Genomic DNA, 17,639 nt, shown 5'->3' with positions numbered 1-17,639 from the left:
AGGAGGGAAGGGGAACAGTAACTGAGCCTGGAAACTAGGGAAGGAACAGGTCACCTCCTAAACAACACTAATCCGGGCCCTAACTACCTATCAATATGAATAGACATTGAAGGTAGGAATATTCATATGCAGGATACCTAGGCCCTGATTTCCCTATAAGGCCCTGAAGTAAGGTTAGGACCAGAAACAACCCATTCCTCCCCAGATGGACGAATGGAAGTCTCTGTCTCAGGCCCAGATACAAACAGGGAATATAACAAACACAATACAATAAGAAAAGACAAGACTTAGCTTAAAGTAGAAAACTGGCAACTCCAGAAGCACCACAGAGTACAACTGACCAGCTAGTAAGAAGATAGGAAGAAAACCTATAAACCGTACCTCCAAGAGTGAGAGGCGGCTACTTATGGGGAAGGTAAATTACCAACAAGCAACACCTGAAGCAAGGGATGTGGCATTCACCAAAACACAGACACAATAAGATCCACAAGGAACTTGTCAATTTAACCCACATGTTGCCAATCTCTCTGATCGCCTGGTACCTGCCAAGGGGACGTCCGTGACAGTATGACAGAACTCCCCCCCCACCGCCCTGAAGGGGAGTTAGGGCTTTGTAAATGGTGTCTGCGAAGAGCTTGGTTTAAAGTGTAAGGCTTTTGGAGCATTACTTGCTGAATCGGCTTTGGAGCTGCAGTTTCTGCATGTTTGGGCAGAGATTGGAACATGTGGGGTTGTGGACTCATTTCTTTTGGATTTTTAGGTGAGATGGTCTGCAGATATGTGATTATATCAGATATCCCTGCATGTAAAATATCTGTAATTACAGCCACATCTACATCATGTGTCTTATTTCCCCCTATGTTCTCATCAGGATCACACAAGTCATCTGTGTCTGGTTCCTGTAAGACAGTCAGTGGATCAGTCATGTTACACAGCTCCTCAATGTGTCTCATCTTCCTGGACAGCTCGTCCTTCTTTATTCCCAGCTTCTCGATCATATCAGACAGTGACAGTGAGACCTGTTCTTCCTGCCTGGAAATGTCACTCAGGACCTTCTTCTCCAGGTCATCCAGCTGTCCCCTGATACCTTTAAACAGGGCCATGACTCTTTTTTCTTCTCCAGCTGCTTTTGCTAGGGCTTTTCCCCTGTGCTCCTCCAGACTTTTAACTGTTTCATCAGTTTTCATTCTGTCTGTGATGAGTTTCTGTAGAAGATTTCTCAATTTCTCCTTCTTCTTCTGAGAGGCCTCACCCAGCATCTCCACCCGGTGTCCCCGGTGTTCTCCAGCCAAACTGCAAGACACACAGATACAAGCCGCATCCTCAGTGCAGTAATATTCCAGGATCTTCTTATGGACAGAACATTTCCTGCTCTCCAGAGAAGTGCTGGGCTCAGTTAGGACGTGTTCTGCTGACTTGCTGTGAACTCTCAGGTGATTATCACACAGAGAAGCCTCACAGTGTAGACAGGATTTAACAGCAGATACAGGAGAGTGAATACAGTAAGTACAGCAGATCCCGGTGACCTCCTCCTGATGCGGCTGAGTAGACAGGAAATTCTCTACTATGTTACATAAAGTTATGTTCCTCTGCAGTGCAGGCCGCTCCGGAAACTCTGCTCTGCATTCAGGACAGAAATAAACCCCAGGCTCCTCCTGTGTATTTAGGACCTGATCTATACAGACCTGGCAGAAGTTGTGTCCACATCTCAGGGTTACAGGATTTGTATAAAGGTTCAGACAGATGGAACATTCAAGCTCCTTTCTTAGACCAGCAGTCGCCATAGCAGACAGCAGAAGGAAGAAATGAAAGTAAAATTCTCCAGTGAACACCCAGTGGGAGTGATCTTCATTTATCAGAAAGGGCTACAAGGGATGTTAACACCCTCGCCCTTCTAACAGGAAAAATACATATTCTTTCACAAACTATTCCCAGTTACGTCATGTTTCTACAAGATAAGGTTGACCCTTGTTCTGACTGAACACTGGCTGCTATATATACATGCCAGTAGACAGCTATGTTATGTAATTATTACAATGACAAGATATCTCATTGTATTGAGCTGCATGTAGAGAAAGTTAACACAAGGCACTTACTAATGTATTGTTACTATCCATAATGCTTCCTTTGCTGGCTAGATCAATTTTTCCATCACATTATGTACTGCTCATTTCCATGGTTATGGCCACCCTGCAATCCAGCATCGGTGGCCGTGATTGCACACTATAAGTAAATGTACCGGACACTTTGGTGACCTCTACTATGGGAGCTCATATATGCTGGTGCTTTTTTCTATAGTGTGCAAGCATGACCACCACTGATGGATTGCAGGGTGGTCGTAACTAGGCTTGAGCGAATCGAGCTTTGAATCATGTTATGTAATTATTACAATGACAAGATATCTCATTGTATTGAACTGCATGTAGAGAAAGTTAATACAAGGCACTTAGTAATGTATTGTTACTATCTGTCTATATGGATTAATATTTACTCTCAGCCATGTCCTCACACCCACCATTTGCTGAAAGATAGCAGAGGTAGTGAACTTCACAGGAGGGCCCTGCTTCAAAGCCGCAGCCAGATAGAAGAAAACTCATAGCAGGCCACATTTGGTTACATTTCACACCTCCATTCAGACAGCACGGATCCTGCAGGAAAAACTCCCTACAGGGAGTCTAAGCCATTGCCCAGTTCTATCAAATCTAGCAGACAGCATGGAACCGGCGATTTATAAGGAATTATGAATTGCCCGGCCATCACAGGCGCAAACCGGATACATATTTGTGTCCCGGCGGCCACGATGAACATGCCCATGGTCTTAGTTTGATGGTGGGATGCCAGGAAAGGAAGATATACATATCTCCCCACAGAAACCAACTATTGGTAGCATGTTTGGACTCTACTTGTAGCCGGAACCCAGGTGGATCTGTCGGTCCCAGAACCATCCCCCTGTGACGTTCTGGAGCTATGAACCCTAAAGGGTTTTGTGGGTCATGGAGCTGCCAGGATCAGCAGGGAGGGGGGACCACTCCCAGAGGCCAGGAGGGGCCGGCTACAGGTTAAAAGGCTTGTGCCAGCAAGTGGGCGTGTCTTTTTCTGAAAGGGGGTCACATCATGCCATGTGTTTGGAGAGACCTGTAAACAGCTGACATCACTGCCCCCCACGTGACCGCAGCCAAGGACTATTACACCATCCTAACCCAAAGGAACACTCATCTACCCGGTAACTGTCTTGTACTCTGTGTAATACTGTATGTACCATTTTACCTGTATTTGTAACCTCAGACCACTGTATATATTCTGTGTGTATAGTGTCATATCTAGTGTGCCCTTAAAGAGGACCTTTCACCAGGAAAAAGTATGTAAACTGACTATACCCAGGCTATGAGCTGAGCGCTGCGATTGGCCAGCGCTACAGCATAGGAGAAAGAGACCGCGGCAGGTTCCCCTGGGTGGAGCCTAAGTTCCCCCGGGTGGAGCCTAAGTAGGAACATACCGGAGGCTATAACCGGAGAACGGAGCGGCGCCCGGGGATAACAGTAAGTGCAGGGGAATCCCTGGGCGCCGCTCTACACGTTGGTATAGTCAGTTTACACACTTTTTTCTGATGAAAGGTCCTCTTTAAGGTGATTAAATATACAGTCATGTGAAAAAATTAGGACACCCTTTGAAAGCATGTGGTTTTTTGTAACATTTTTAATAAAAGGTTATTTCATCTCCGTTTCAACAATACAGAGAGATTAAAGTAATCCAACTAAACAAAGAAAACTGAAGAAAAGTCTTTTCAAGATCTTCTGTAAATGTCATTCTACAAAAATGCCTATTCTAACTGAGGAAAAAGATAGGACACCCTTGCCCCTAATAGCGAGTGTTACCTCCTTTGGCTGAAATAACTGCAGTGAGACGGTTCTTGTAGCCATCTACCAGTCTTCGACATCGGTCTGAGGAAATTTTACCCCACTCCTCAATGCAGAACTTTTTCAGCTGTGAGATGTTTGAGGGGTTTCTTGCACGTACAGCCCTTTTCAAGTCACCCCACAGCATCTCAATGGGATTCAAATCTGGACTTTGACTTGGCCATTCCAGGACTCTCCATTTCTTCTTTTTCAGCCAATCTTTGGTTGATTTACTAGTATGTTTTGGGTCATTGTCATGTTGCATGGTCCAGTTCCGCTTCAGCTTTAATTTTCTAACTGATGGTCTCACATGTTCTTCAAGCACCTTCTGATACACAGTAGAATTCATCGTGGATTCTATGATGGTGAGCTGACCAGGTCCTGCTGCAGCAAAGCAGCCCCAAACCATGACACTTCCACCTCCATGCTTCACAGTTGGTATGAGGTTCTTTTCTTGGAATGCTGTGTTTGGTTTACGCCAAACATGTCCTCTGCTGTTGTGTCCAAATAATTCAATTTTGGACTCATCTGTCCAAAGAACATTATTCCAGAAGTCCTGGTCTTTGTCAACTTTATCTCTGGCAAATGTCAGTCTGGCCTCGATGTTTCTCTTGGAAAGCAAAGGTTTCCTCCTTGCACACCTCCCATGCAAGTTAAACTTGTACAGTCTCTTTCTGATTGTAGAGGCATGTACTTCTACATCAACAGTAGCCAGAGCCTGCTGTAGTTCTCGAGATGACACTTTAGGGTTTTTGGAGACCTCTTTTAGCATCTTGCAGTCTGCTCTTGGGGTGAACTTGCTGGGGCGACCAGTCCTGGGCATGTTGGCAGTTGTTTTGAAAGCCCTCCACTTGTAGACTATCTTCCGGAAAGTGGAATGGCTGATTTCAAAATCTTTTGAGATCTTTTTAAATCCCTTCCCAGACTCATAGGCTGCTACAATCTTTTTTCTGAAGTCCTCTGACAGCTCTTTTGCTCTCACCATGGTGCTCACTCTCACTTCAACAGTCAGGAGCACACCAAACTAAATGTCTGAGGTTTAAATAGGGCAAGCCTCATTCAACATGCAGAGTAACGATCTACTAATTATGTGCACCTGGTGTGATATACCTGTGTGAGATCTGAGCCAATTTAAGAGGGAATACATGTGAGGGTGTCCTATCTTTTTCCTCAGTTAGAATAGGCATTTTTGTAGAATGACATTTACAGAAGATCTTGAAAAGACTTTTCTTCAGTTTTCTTTGTTTAGTTGGATTACTTTAATCTCTCTGTATTGTTGAAACGGAGATGAAATAACCTTTTATTAAAAATGTTACAAAAAACCACATGCTTTCAAAGGGTGTCCTAATTTTTTCACATGACTGTATAATGTAATCTTGTGCTGTCTTGTATCTCGATCACGAATCCCCATGTCAGTGTTTTACCCTAGTTATAAGCTACCGCAGGTTGGTTTCTCACCCTATATAATCCCGTTAGCGGACCGGGCTTATATCAAACTAGAAGCTGGTGGCAGATTACCTGGGCTAAGACAGCGCGGTTTTCACTGTGGCAGTGAAAAGGCTCTCTCAGCTTGTTGCCGCTCTGTGCCCGTGTGGACAGGAGGTGTCTGTGTAAACTGTACCAAGCTGACCTTACATGCTCCTCTGGGAGGGCGTAACGTCACGCCTTGGTAACCAGGGACCATATAGTGTCTCCTGAGCTCGACGTAGTTATCGTAGGGTGGTATCCCTCACACTATTCATAATGCTTCCTTTGCTGGCTGGATCCATTTTTCCATCACATTATGCACTGCTGATTTCCATGGTTATGACCACCCTGCAGTCCAGCAGCGTAGGCCGTGATTGCACACTATAGGTAAATGTACCGGACACTCTGGTGGCCGGGACTGTGGGAACTCATATATGCTGATGCTTTTTTCTATAGTGTGCAATCATGACCACCACTGATGGATTGCAGGGTGGTCGTAACTATCCGCAGTCGGGTTTGGTACTGAAGTACCAGCCAGCACTAAACCCGACTTCGGATTGCTAATTTTAAGATGTAGAATTGATTACCAAATTCATTCACGAAAGTCTCGCGCGACTTCTGCTGAAACCAATTTTGCGTATATGGAGGCAATACATTTTAATGCTGTACTGAGACAGGTCTCTGGACAACATTAAAACAAAGTGTTTGAACTAATCAATTTCGGATCTATAATCCAAAGCTCTATTCGCTCAACACTAGTTGTGACCATGGAGACGAGAAGTGTACATTCGTGGCCAAAAGTTTTCAGAATTAGATAAATATTGGAAATTGGAAAAGTTGCTGCTAAAGTTTTTATAATAGCAATTTGCATATACTCCAGAATGTTATGAAGAGTGATCAGATGAATTGCATAGTCCTTCTTTGGCATGAAAATTAACTTAACCGCCTCCGGACTGCCTAACACAGGATTGTGGTCCGGAGGCGGCAGTCTGAGGCACAGTCACGCATATATGCGTCATCTCGCGAGACGCGAGATGACGCGCTCAGCCGGCCCGCGCATGTGCATCGCGGGCCGGCAAAAGTTAGAGGGGGGTCACTTCATCAGCTTGCCAGCCAGGCCCGTCGCTACCCAACAGGCAAAACAAGCAATTGCTTGGGGCCCCGAGCTGGTTGGGGCCCCGAGCTGGCCCGGGGCCAAGCAGAGCTGAGTAACTCAGAAGATCCGATGGTATATTCTAACCCCCAGGCGTTCCCATGGTGACGGGGACGCTTGCCTGCAGGTTAGAATATACCATCGGATCTGAGTTTTACGAGCTCAGTGAGATCGTAAAAACTCAAATCCGATGGTATATTCTAACCCCCAGGCGTTCCCATGGTGACGGGGACGCTTGCCTGGGGGTTAGAATATACAGGGCCACGCCGCTCACAGCAGTATATTTATAAACTAATCAGTAACTACTTTAACTTTAATCATTGCTCATTGCTGAGCTCTTTATTTGGATTATTTGGATATCTTACTTTGTCCTAGCTCCGGTAATAGCAGGCAGTGCGGGGGGCAGCGCTCACTCACTGACCGACGTCACACGCCTGCTCCTCCCACTAGGCGGCGCAGACGCGTGACGTCAGTGAGTGAGCGTCGCCTGCACTGCCTGCTGTTACCGGAGCTAAGACAAAGTAAGATATCCAAATAATCCAAGTAAAGAGCTCAGCAATGAGCAATGATTAAAGTTAAAGTAGTTACTGATTAGTTAATAAATATACTGCTGTGAGCGTCGGGGAGGGGGATCTGTGGATGGCACTGTAGGGGGATCTGTGGATGGCAGTGCTATCCACAGATCCCCCTACAGTGCCATCCACAGATCCCCCCTCCCCTAAACAGTGCCATCCACAGATCCCCCTACAGTGCCATCCACAGATCCCCCCTCCCCTAAACAGTGCCATCCACAGATCCCCCCTAAACAGTGCCATCCACAGATCCCCCCTAAACAGTGCCACCCACAGATCCCCCTCCCCTAAACAGTGCCATCCACAGATCCCCCCTAAACAGTGCCATCCACAGATCCCCCCTAAACAGTGCCATCCACAGATCCCCCCTCCCCTAAACAGTGCCATCCACAGATCCCCCCCTAAACAGTGCCATCCACAGATCCCCCCTAAACAGTGCCATCCACAGATCCCCCCTCCCCTAAACAGTGCCATCACTGTTTAGGGGGGGATCTGTGGATGGCACTGTTTAGGGGGGGATCTGTGGATGGCACTGTTTAGGGGGGGATCTGTGGATGGCACTGTTTAGGGGAGGGGGGATCTGTGGATGGCACTGTTTAGGGGAGGGGGGATCTGTGGATGGCACTGTTTAGGGGAGGAGGGATCTGTGGATGGCACTGTTTAGGGGAGGAGGGATCTGTGGATGGCACTGTTTAGGGGAGGAGGGATCTGTGGATGGCACTGTTTAGGGGAGGGGGGATCTGTGGATGGCACTGTTTAGGGGAGGGGGGATCTGTGGAAGGCACTGTTTAGGGGGGATCTGTGTATGGCATTGTTTAGGGGGGATCTGTGGATGGCATTGTTTAGGGGGGATCTGTGGATGGCACTATTTAGGGGGGAGATCTGTGGATGGCACTGTTTAGGGGAGGGGGATCTGTGGATGGCACTGTTTAGGGGAGGAGGGATCTGTGGATGGCACTGTTTAGGGGAGGGGGGATCTGTGGATGGCACTGTTTAGGGGAGGAGGGATCTGTGGATGGCACTTTTTAGGGGGGAGATCTGTGGATGGCACTGTTTAGGGGAGGAGGGATCTGTGGATGGCACTTTTTAGGGGGGAGATCTGTGGATGGCACTGTTTAGGGGAGGGGGGATCTGTGGATGGCACTGTTTAGGGGGGGATCTGTGGATGGCACTGTTTAGGGGAGGGGGGGATCTGTGGATGGCACTGTTTAGGGGGGATCTGTGGATGGCACTGTTTAGGGGAGGGGGATCTGTGGATGGCACTGTTTAGGGGAGGGGGATCTGTGGATGGCACTGTTTAGGGGGGGATGGGAGGCACTGTTAGGGGGATCTGTGGATGGCACTGTTTAGGGGGGATCTGTGGATGGCACTGTTTAGGGGAGGGGGATCTGTGGATGGCACTGTTCAAATTTCATGCACATTAAATGCAACAGCAGTATTTGCACTGTAAACCTCCTTTTTTATTTATATAAAGTGTGGGTGAACTTAAACTGTATGGCTATACTGTGGTTCCTGTAGGCTTTGCGTGCGTAAGGTGTGGAGGGGGGGGGGGCCTCCATGTCTATTTTGCTTGGGGCCCCCAAATTCCTTCAAACGGCCCTGTTGCCAGCCAATGATCGTGGCTGGCAAGCTGATGAGTTTTAAAAAAACGAATCAGAAGCCAGTTAACACATCATATTTATAAATATAATGTGTTAAATGGCTGCTGTGCTCCTCTGCTGGTCATTTTCGTCGGTTGGTCTCAGCAGAGGAGCACAGTTCACAGTGAGTACACAAGACACAACACTTAGCCCCCAGATCACCCCCCATTAACCCCTTGATCACCCCTTGATCGCCCCTGTCAATCACCTAGTGAAAGGGAAAAAAGTGATCAGTGTAAACTGTCAGGTTAGGGTTAGGCCCCTTGGTTAGGTAGTTAGCAATCGGTTAGCGCCCAGCCCACTACACCGCAGTCACTGATTCGCTGATTAGCATATCGCTAATCTGCATTTGTACTTTTATAGTATCTGTAAGTGATCAAAACTGATCACTGTCAGATCTATAATAGTATTAGTGTCACCTTAGCTCGCCCTCCTCCCAAAACGCAGTGTTTGCCCGATCAGGCCTGATCGGTTGCCCACACGTGCGTTCACCCACACCCGCCCCGCCGCAGTGACAAAAAAATTTTTTTTTTTTGATCACTGCACAATCACTTTACAAGCGCTGCGGCAATAAAAAAATCTGTTTTGATATTTTTTATCAATCGCAGCGGCCTCCGGTACTTCGCTAGCCTCCCATTTGTAAGACAGGCTTGCTTTTTTTCTTGGGTAGTCTCAGGGAATACCCCTAAATTTAGTAGTCCAAATGTCAAACAAGGGGTATTCTTCTGAAGAGGCCTACAGGCTTCTGACCCAGTTGGATGAGGAATGGGAACCCTCATCTGACGAATCTAGAGGGTCAGAATATGAACCTGTAGAAAGCAGTGGCAGTCTGACCCAAAGTACGGACGAGGAGGTTGAGGTCCCTGATAGCACCAGGCGTACCCGGCCCCGTGTTGCTAGACCACAGGTTGCGCAGGATCCGCTTCAAGGGCAGCAGAGTGGGGCTGTCGGATTACGTGGTGTGGCATACACCAGCAGCGCAGCCCTCCCTGGACCTAGTACCACCACTGCCGTACAACATGGTGAAGTGGCGAGCACCAGAAGGGCAGTTGAAGCTGGCACGGTGGCACGTGCAATAGTTACCCCGTCGCAGCCACTGCACAGACAGGCCCGTAGACCCTCTAGAGTCCCTGAGGTGCTGGCAAACCCTGATTGGCAGTCCCCAACTTCAGTCGCACCATTAGTTCCCCCTTTCACCGCCCAGTCTGGAGTTCGGGTTGAGACAGCTCAGATCGGTTCGGCCCTGGGATTTTTTGAGCTGTTCTTGACTGCGGAGCTCTTGGACATAGTCGTGGCAGAAACAAACCGGTATGCCACTCAATTTATATCCGCCAACCCGGGAAGCTATTATGCCCAGCCTTTCCGGTGGAAACCCGTCCAAGTTTCCGAATAAAAAAAATTCTGGGCCTTCTCCTCAACATGGGTCTAACCAAAAAGCATGAATTGCGGTCATATTGGTCCACGAACCCAATTCATCTGCTCCCATGTTCTCTGCTGCCATGTCCAGGGCACGATTTGAGGCCACCCTGCGTTTCCTGCACTTTAGTGACAATAGCACCTCTCGTCCCAGAGGCCACCCAGCTTTTGACCGGCTCCACAAAAAATTCGGCCCCTCATAGACCACTTCAACCAGAAATTTGCAGATTTGTATACCCCTGAGCAAAACATCTGTGTAGACGAGTCCCTTATACATTTTACCGGGCGCCTTGGCTTCAAACAATACATTCCAAGCAAGCGTGCCCGGTATGGGGTCAAATTGTATAAGCACTGTGAAAGGGCCACAGGCTATACCCACAAATTTCGGATCTATGAGGGTAAAGATCAGACCCTGGAGCCGGTCGGTTGCCCTGACTACCTGGGGAGCAGTGGGAAGACAGTCTGGGACTTGGTGTCACCCTTTTTTGGCAAGGGGTACCATCTTTATGTGGACAATTTCTACACAAGTGTGCCCCTCTTCAGGCATTTGTTCCTAGAACAGATTGGCTGCTGTGGCACCGCGCGAACTAGTCGCACGGGCTTCCCCCAACGGCTCGTTACCACCCGTCTTGCAAGGGGGGAGAGGGCTGCCTTGTGTAATGAAGAACTGCTCGCGGTGAAATGGAGAGACGAGCGTGACGTTTACATGATCTCCTCCATTCACGCAGACACGACAATCCAAATTGAACGAGCAACCAGTGTCATTGAAAAGCCCCTCTGTGTCCACGACTATAATTCGCTCATGGGAGGGGTGGACTTCAATGACCAGATGTTGGCTCCTTATTTAGTTTCCCGACGCACCAGACGCTGGTATAAGAAGGTGTCTGTATATTTGATTCAATTGGCTGCATATAATAGTTTTGTTCTCTACAGTAAGGCTGGGAGAACAGGATCCTTCCTCAAATTTCAGGAAGAGATCATCGAGAACCTCCTGTATCAAGGAGGTTCCGTGGCCCCATCCACCAGTGTAGTGAGCCGTCTACACGAGCGACATTTCCCCAGTGTCGTTGCCGGTACCTCAACCCAATCGTCACCCCGAAAAAGATGTCGTGTCTGTAGCAGGAGTGGAATAAGGTGTGACACTCGCTATTTCTGTCCTGACTGCCCTGACCACCCTGCCCTATGCTTAGGGGAGTGTTTCCGGAAGTACCACACACAGGTACACTTAGCATAGGGATTGCATCTCACAGGACAGGCACACAGGGCTATTAGGGCCCATTCACACAGAGCTGCTGCAAACCTCTCCTTTCACCTGGGACAAAATGCATAATGTACTTCGCCACATCTTTGGGTGATTTGGACTTTGCACATTGTCCCATGGGGAAGGAGAGGTTTGTCCTATAAAAGGTAATAAAAAAAAAATTACCAGTAAGCAAAAAAGTTAACGTTCTGTTCAAAAAGTTAAATACAGTTTATATGTTCCGTTCAAATGTTATTATAAAGTTAATAAATTTATTGCGTTGCTGCCTGGTTTTTTTTTTTTTTGTCTTTTTACCTTCCAGGTGGACCAACCGATCGACTAGCTGCAGCACTGATGTGCATTCTGACAGAAGCATTGCGCTGCTGTCAGATTACACAAAAGTCGGTGTATGCGGCGCTGCAAGACGAGATTTCTCCTCTGCAGTAAAAGATACGTTTGCCGAGGCATATGAGCTGAGGGGGCGGCGGTGTTCATATGCTTTGGCAAACACTTTGTATATAAAAAAAATTAAAAATCCCGGCAATGATTTATTCATCCACATCGATTGATGTGAACGGAGAAATTGAGTTTGCCAGGGCATACGAGCTAAGTGGGTATGGATGTTGGGCGGAGCTCCTATGTCCTGGTGTCCTGGCAGACGCCTTTCCCCTCCCTTTTTTTTTTTAGCAAAGATTTTTTCATCCACATTGATCAATGCGAATGAAGAAATCTGTGCCATTCATCTTTTCTTTCAGCCCAGAGGCTGAACGGAAAAAAAAAATCTCATTACCTGTATGCTCAATATAAGGAGAATAGCAGAAACTCCTAATGCTGGCCATACATGTAATGATTGCGGAGACCTTCAAATGCCAGGGCAGTATAAACACCCCACAAATGACCCCATTTTGGAAAGAAGACACCCCAAGGTATTCGCTGAGGGGCATATTGAGTCCATGAAAGATTGAAATTTTTGTCCCAAGTTAGTGGAAAGGGAGACTTTGTGAGAAAAAACAAAAAAATAATCAATTTCCGCTAACTTGTGCCCCAAATTTTTTTTTGAGATTAACTCGCCATTCCCCTCATTGAATACCTTGGGGTGTCTTCTTTCCAAAATGGGGTCAGATGTGGGGTATTTATACTGCCCTGGCATTTTAGGGGCCCTAAAGCGTGAGAAGAAGTCTGGGATCCAAATGTCTAAAAATGCCCTCCTAAAAGGAATTTAGGCCCCCTTGCGCATCTAGGCTGCAAAAAAGTGTCACACATGTGGTATCGCCGTACTCAGGAGATGTTGGGGAATGTGTTTTGAGGTGTCATTTTACATATACCCATGCTGGGTGAGATAAATATCTTGGTCAAATGCCAACTTTGTATAAAAAAATGGGAAAAGTCCTCCAGATTATTACGAAGTGGATATTAATCTGCTGTGTCACTTAAACAGATTTGATTTGGGGCTACCCCTAAGGGCATTATCTAAGCGGCACCACTCATCTTCACCCTTTAACCCCTGTACAGGGATCTGGAGTCCGTTCCAGGCAGCTACCATATAGAAAAGCCTCTGTTCAAGTCATTGCTTACCCGTAGGGGTGAAGAGACACTGGTGCGGAACACCGAGGGGTCAGGCAAAACCATAGTAAGGTAGGGCAGACAGAGTTCATATGATACGATAAATAGTATATGGTCAGGACAGGCAACTCTGGGTCAGAACAGCAGTCTTCGCCACACTTGCACAGGCTGGCCCCAACTGGATATGTTGCCCTTCTTTTCCAGTTCAGCTGCATGGTAGTGCAAGTGGGGTCAGAAGGGAACTCGGAACTTTAAGTGGCCATGGAATAAAAATCAAAGTGGTCCAATGTTGCAGGCGAGTCCAAACTGGCAGAAGGAAGGGCCAACATAAGTAGCTGGTGCCAATAGTACCATATTTCTGAACAAAAAACTGCTCCAGCAGAGTGAAATACCACAATGCTGCAAAATGTACTGACCCCTGCAGAACCAACTACCACACAAGCATCAATAAATAATGCACCAGCAGTACAAAATACCCACCCCCTGAAGCCCCCCTCTGTGGTGGCCACTGCCAACTGCCATGTTCTGTCCTTCTCTTCTAGTTGCCTTAGGATGGCAATACAGTTGTATGCATGAATCAGGAGGGCATCTGAGGTTACCAGCCAGGTACAGAAGTACTTGATGCTCCCAGCATTAATTTACTCTGTGAGCGTCAGATCATTACTTACCTGGCTGGAGGCCATGAAGAGGGCTCGCTAGGTCCCCTAGACATTGACCCACGGGAAGCTTCACTGCAAGGGCTATGGCCAGTCTTTCCCTCGCTGGGGCCCACTGAAGGTTCCTCCGGTGCTCTGTTGGGCCAGTCTAACACTCATTACAAGAGGAGACCTTGGTAGTTGGTTTATTAAAGGCCCAACATTTGGTCATTACTGGTGGCAACAGAACAGCGTATGCAGGGCCAGTGCAAGGATTTTTGTCAACACAAGCGAATCTACATTTTGGCGCCCCCCCATCATTTCACATTTCTGCCCCTCATGATTCATATCCATTTCTTGCCCCCCCCCCCCATCATTTCACAATTCTGTCGGCACACAGGCTCAGCGAGGTAAATGTAAGTTAGCAAGTTAATTGTTTTCCGCCCCGGCACCGCCCCCCTTCTCTGCGCCCTCAAGCAGCCGCTTGGGCTGCCTTATGATAGAGCCGGCCCTGAGTGTATGGGTTACAGTCTTTTCTTTGAGGCCTCAAATTATGTTGGTTACAGTTTTAGGGCAGTGGGCACACTGCATATGGGTTACAGTCTGTTTTTGAGGGCACCTAGTGTACTGGTTACAGCCTAAGGCCTCTTTCACACTACCGTATGGCTATTTCAGTGTTTTGCGGTCCGTTCTTCAAGGATCCGTTGTTTCATTTTTTGTTTTCCGCTGTGTTTCCGTTTCCTTTCCGTTTTTCCGTTCTGTTTTTCCGTATGGCATATACAGTATACAGTAATTACATAGAAAAAATTGGGCTGGGCATAACATTTTCAATAGATGGTTCCGCAAAAACGGAACGGATACGGAAGACATACGGATGCATTTCCGTATGTGTTCCATTTTTTTTTGCGGACCCATTGACTTGAATGGAGCCACGGAACGTGATTTGCGTGCAATAATAGGACATGTTCTATCTTTCAATGGAACGGAAAAACCGAAATACGGAATGCATACGAAGTACATTCCGTTTTTTTTTGTGGAACCATTGAAATGAATGGTTCCGTATACAGACTGTATACGGAACGCAAAAAAATGGCCCGCAAAACGGAAAACGTGTGAAAGAGGCCTAAACTGGTGATTTACCTCAAACAGACCTCAAGTATAAGCTGAGCCAATGACAGATGATAGATCCACGGTGCAGCAGACAGTATCACACCTGACAGGGTACAGCTATTTTCACACTCGCGTTTGGTGCAGATCCGTCATGGATCTGCGCAGACGGATCGGTTTAGATAATACAAACGTCTGCATCTGTTCAGAAGGGATCTGTTTGTATTATATTCAACATAGCCAAGACGGATCCGTCCTGAACACCATTGAAAGTCAACGGAGGACAGATCCATTTTCTATTGTGTCGTTTGGCTCAGTTTCGTCAAGCAGACAACAAAACGGAGCAAGCAGCGTTTTGGTGAATTCGGAGGCAAACGGATGAATTCTGAGCGGATCCTTTTCCATTCAGAATGCACTAGGGCAAAACTGATCCGTTTTGGACCGCTTGTGAGAGCCTTGAACGGATCTCACGAACGGAAAGCCAAAACGCCAGTGTGAAATACAGTACATGTAATATGTTTTGGGCACTAATGTGTTAAGTTGCCGCAATCTGTACCTCAGCCATTCACAAGTTTCTGATTGTTTAGCAGGACATTGTTCACTGTAGTGGGGCAGGGCACGCCCCCGTCACCATGACAACCAGCTTGTAGACAGGCAGAGCTGCAGCACACATCTCCACTCCCCGGCTGAGAAACCTGCAAACGCACACAAGGGAAGCAGGTAAATATTGAAATAAATAATTATTTGGCACATGATACATAGATTAGCGATACCGCAATATTGAGTCAAGTGGTTATCTCATTGTTGTTTCTGTAATGTTCTCCATGTCGTGGTTGATGCTTGTTTTTTTATTTTTTATTTAACAAAGAATAGTAAAACACCTAAATCTGAGCTATATGGTGAGACAGTTGTCCTTAAAGGGGAAACACAGTGAAATCACTTTTAGACATGTCATAGACAAAGGAGAGAAGATAACCATTGCAACCTTTTTGTTTTCGGACTGATTTCCAGAATTAAGACCCTATAGACTCTGTCTCACACCACAATAAGTTCAGACTGAGACCAGACTCCCAAAATAATACAGACCACAGACCAGACCCCCTAAATAAATTCAGACCCCAGACCAGTCTGCCTAACTAAATACAGACCCAGATCAGACCCTAAATAAATGTAGACCTCAGACCCCCTAAATATATACAACCCCCAGATCTTCTAAATACAGACTCCAGACCCCCTAAATATATACAGATCCCACAATTAATAATAACAGACCTTAGATCCCTATACAAATATGTACCCCCCCCCCCCCCCAAAATAAATGCAGATCCCCAAAATACAGACCCCAGACCAGACTCTGCAGATGTTCGCCTCTCCTACTTGCTGCAGCTTGCAGTCCTTTCCCCCCTCAGGTGCCCCTGCAAACTATGTCCTAGATGTTGTCTGCAGCAGCGCTTGGGCATAAGTGGCCCCGCAGGAACAAGGAGACGTAACTATTTAGTCAGGACATGGCACTTGGGTGACCTGTTGGGTGTTTTGGGGGTCCAGGCGGTCTCCTCTTCCAGGAGAGTTGGTAAGGATAATTTAGATTGACTGAAACCATTTGCCACTGCTTAAGAAATTTGTTTCTGAAAATCTTGCACCTTCTAAATATTTGTCAGTGAAAAGATGAAGGGGGTGGCAGGCCGACTCAATTCGCCAACTAAGCAAGCCCCCTTCTCTGTCAGATCCATTCATAAAGATTACATAGTTAAAGTATATCACTGAGCTTTAATAGGTTTCATCTGACAACCCCTTTAAGAATACTGTCATTCATATGAACGGTTTTTGGCTGGAATGTGGTGTCCGATTTCTAGTAAAGTCACTTTTGTATTATTTGTACACTTGTGCAATAACTTATCAATTATGTACTTATTGTAATTGATATCAGTATATATTGTTGGCACATTGGCACTTTTTGTATTGCTTGAAAAAAGTACCAGTAAGGATCCATTCACACGTCCGTAGAATGGGTCCGGATCCGTTCCGCAACGTTGCGGAATGAATCCGGACCCATTCATTCTCTATGGGGCTGGAAGAGATGTGTGCTGTCCGCATCTGCATTTCCGAAGCGCGGGCCCGATCTTCCGGTCCACGGTCCCAAAAAAAAATAGAACATGTTCTATTCTTGTCCACAATTGCGGACAAGGATAGGCAGTTCTATGGGGGTGCCGGACGGGTGTATTGCGGATCCGCAATTTGCTAATCTGCAATACACTACGGACATGTGAATGGACCCTAAGAGGTCTGAAACGTTGCATGGGTGAATAAAGGACACACTTCTTTCACCATATAGAGGTTTAATATATAAAACGTATTTATTTATATAGTGTCAACATATTGTGCAGCACTTTAGATACATTTGGAGAGATTTATCAAAACTGTTGTAAATGAAAAATGGCTTAGGTTCTCATCGCAACCAATCAGATTCCACCTTTCATTTTCCAAAGGAGCTCTGAAAAATGAAAGGTGGAATCTGATTGGTTGCTGTGGGCAATTAAGCCAGTTTTCCTTTGCAACAGTTTTGAATAAGTGTGCTCCATTGTCATCACTCACTGACCCCAGTGAAGCTCAAAATCTAAGTTCTCTATCAGTATGTCTTTGGAGTGTGAGAGGAAACGCAATCACTGGGAGAACATACAAACTCCATGCAGATGTTATGTACATGGCCCACACCTTGTAGGGTTAGATACACATCTCAGCTGATAGTACCATCTGTACCTCAGCCAGTCACAAAATTCCTGATTGTTTAGCAGGACATTCTTCACTATAGTCGGGCAGGGCACGCCCCCGTCACCATGACAGCCAGCTTGTTGACAGGTAGAGCTGCAGCACACATCTCCACTCCTGGGCTGAGAAACCTGCAAACGCACACAAGGGAATCAGAAAGGGGTTCTGCAGTTTGTTTAAACTG

At 46.7% G+C, this 17,639-nt stretch overlaps 2 protein-coding genes across 3 annotated transcripts in view; one reads left to right on the top strand and one right to left on the bottom strand.

Moving 5' to 3' along the window:
* Nucleotides 1-227: 227 nt before the first annotated feature.
* On the bottom strand, nt 228-1,797 carry LOC122928518 (E3 ubiquitin/ISG15 ligase TRIM25-like). Its single transcript, XM_044281440.1, has one exon. The coding sequence runs from the start codon at nt 1,782-1,784 to the stop codon at nt 504-506; it is 1,281 nt and encodes a 426-aa protein (XP_044137375.1). The 5' UTR covers nt 1,785-1,797; the 3' UTR covers nt 228-503.
* Nucleotides 1,798-3,182: 1,385 nt separating this feature from the next.
* LOC122926605 overlaps nt 3,183-17,639 on the top strand; it is a 91,244-nt gene continuing 76,787 nt past the window's right edge. For both annotated transcript variants that reach the window (XM_044278029.1, XM_044278030.1), the window contains exons 1-2: nt 3,183-3,223; nt 15,277-15,409. The gene's annotated coding sequence lies outside the window, so the exon portion shown is untranslated. The remainder of the gene's footprint in view (nt 3,224-15,276; nt 15,410-17,639) is intronic.

Source organism: Bufo gargarizans, chromosome 2, assembly GCF_014858855.1.
Source record: "Bufo gargarizans isolate SCDJY-AF-19 chromosome 2, ASM1485885v1, whole genome shotgun sequence".
In the NCBI taxonomy this organism is placed as follows: Eukaryota; Metazoa; Chordata; class Amphibia; order Anura; family Bufonidae; genus Bufo; species Bufo gargarizans.
This window is presented reverse-complemented; position numbering and strand designations above follow the sequence as displayed.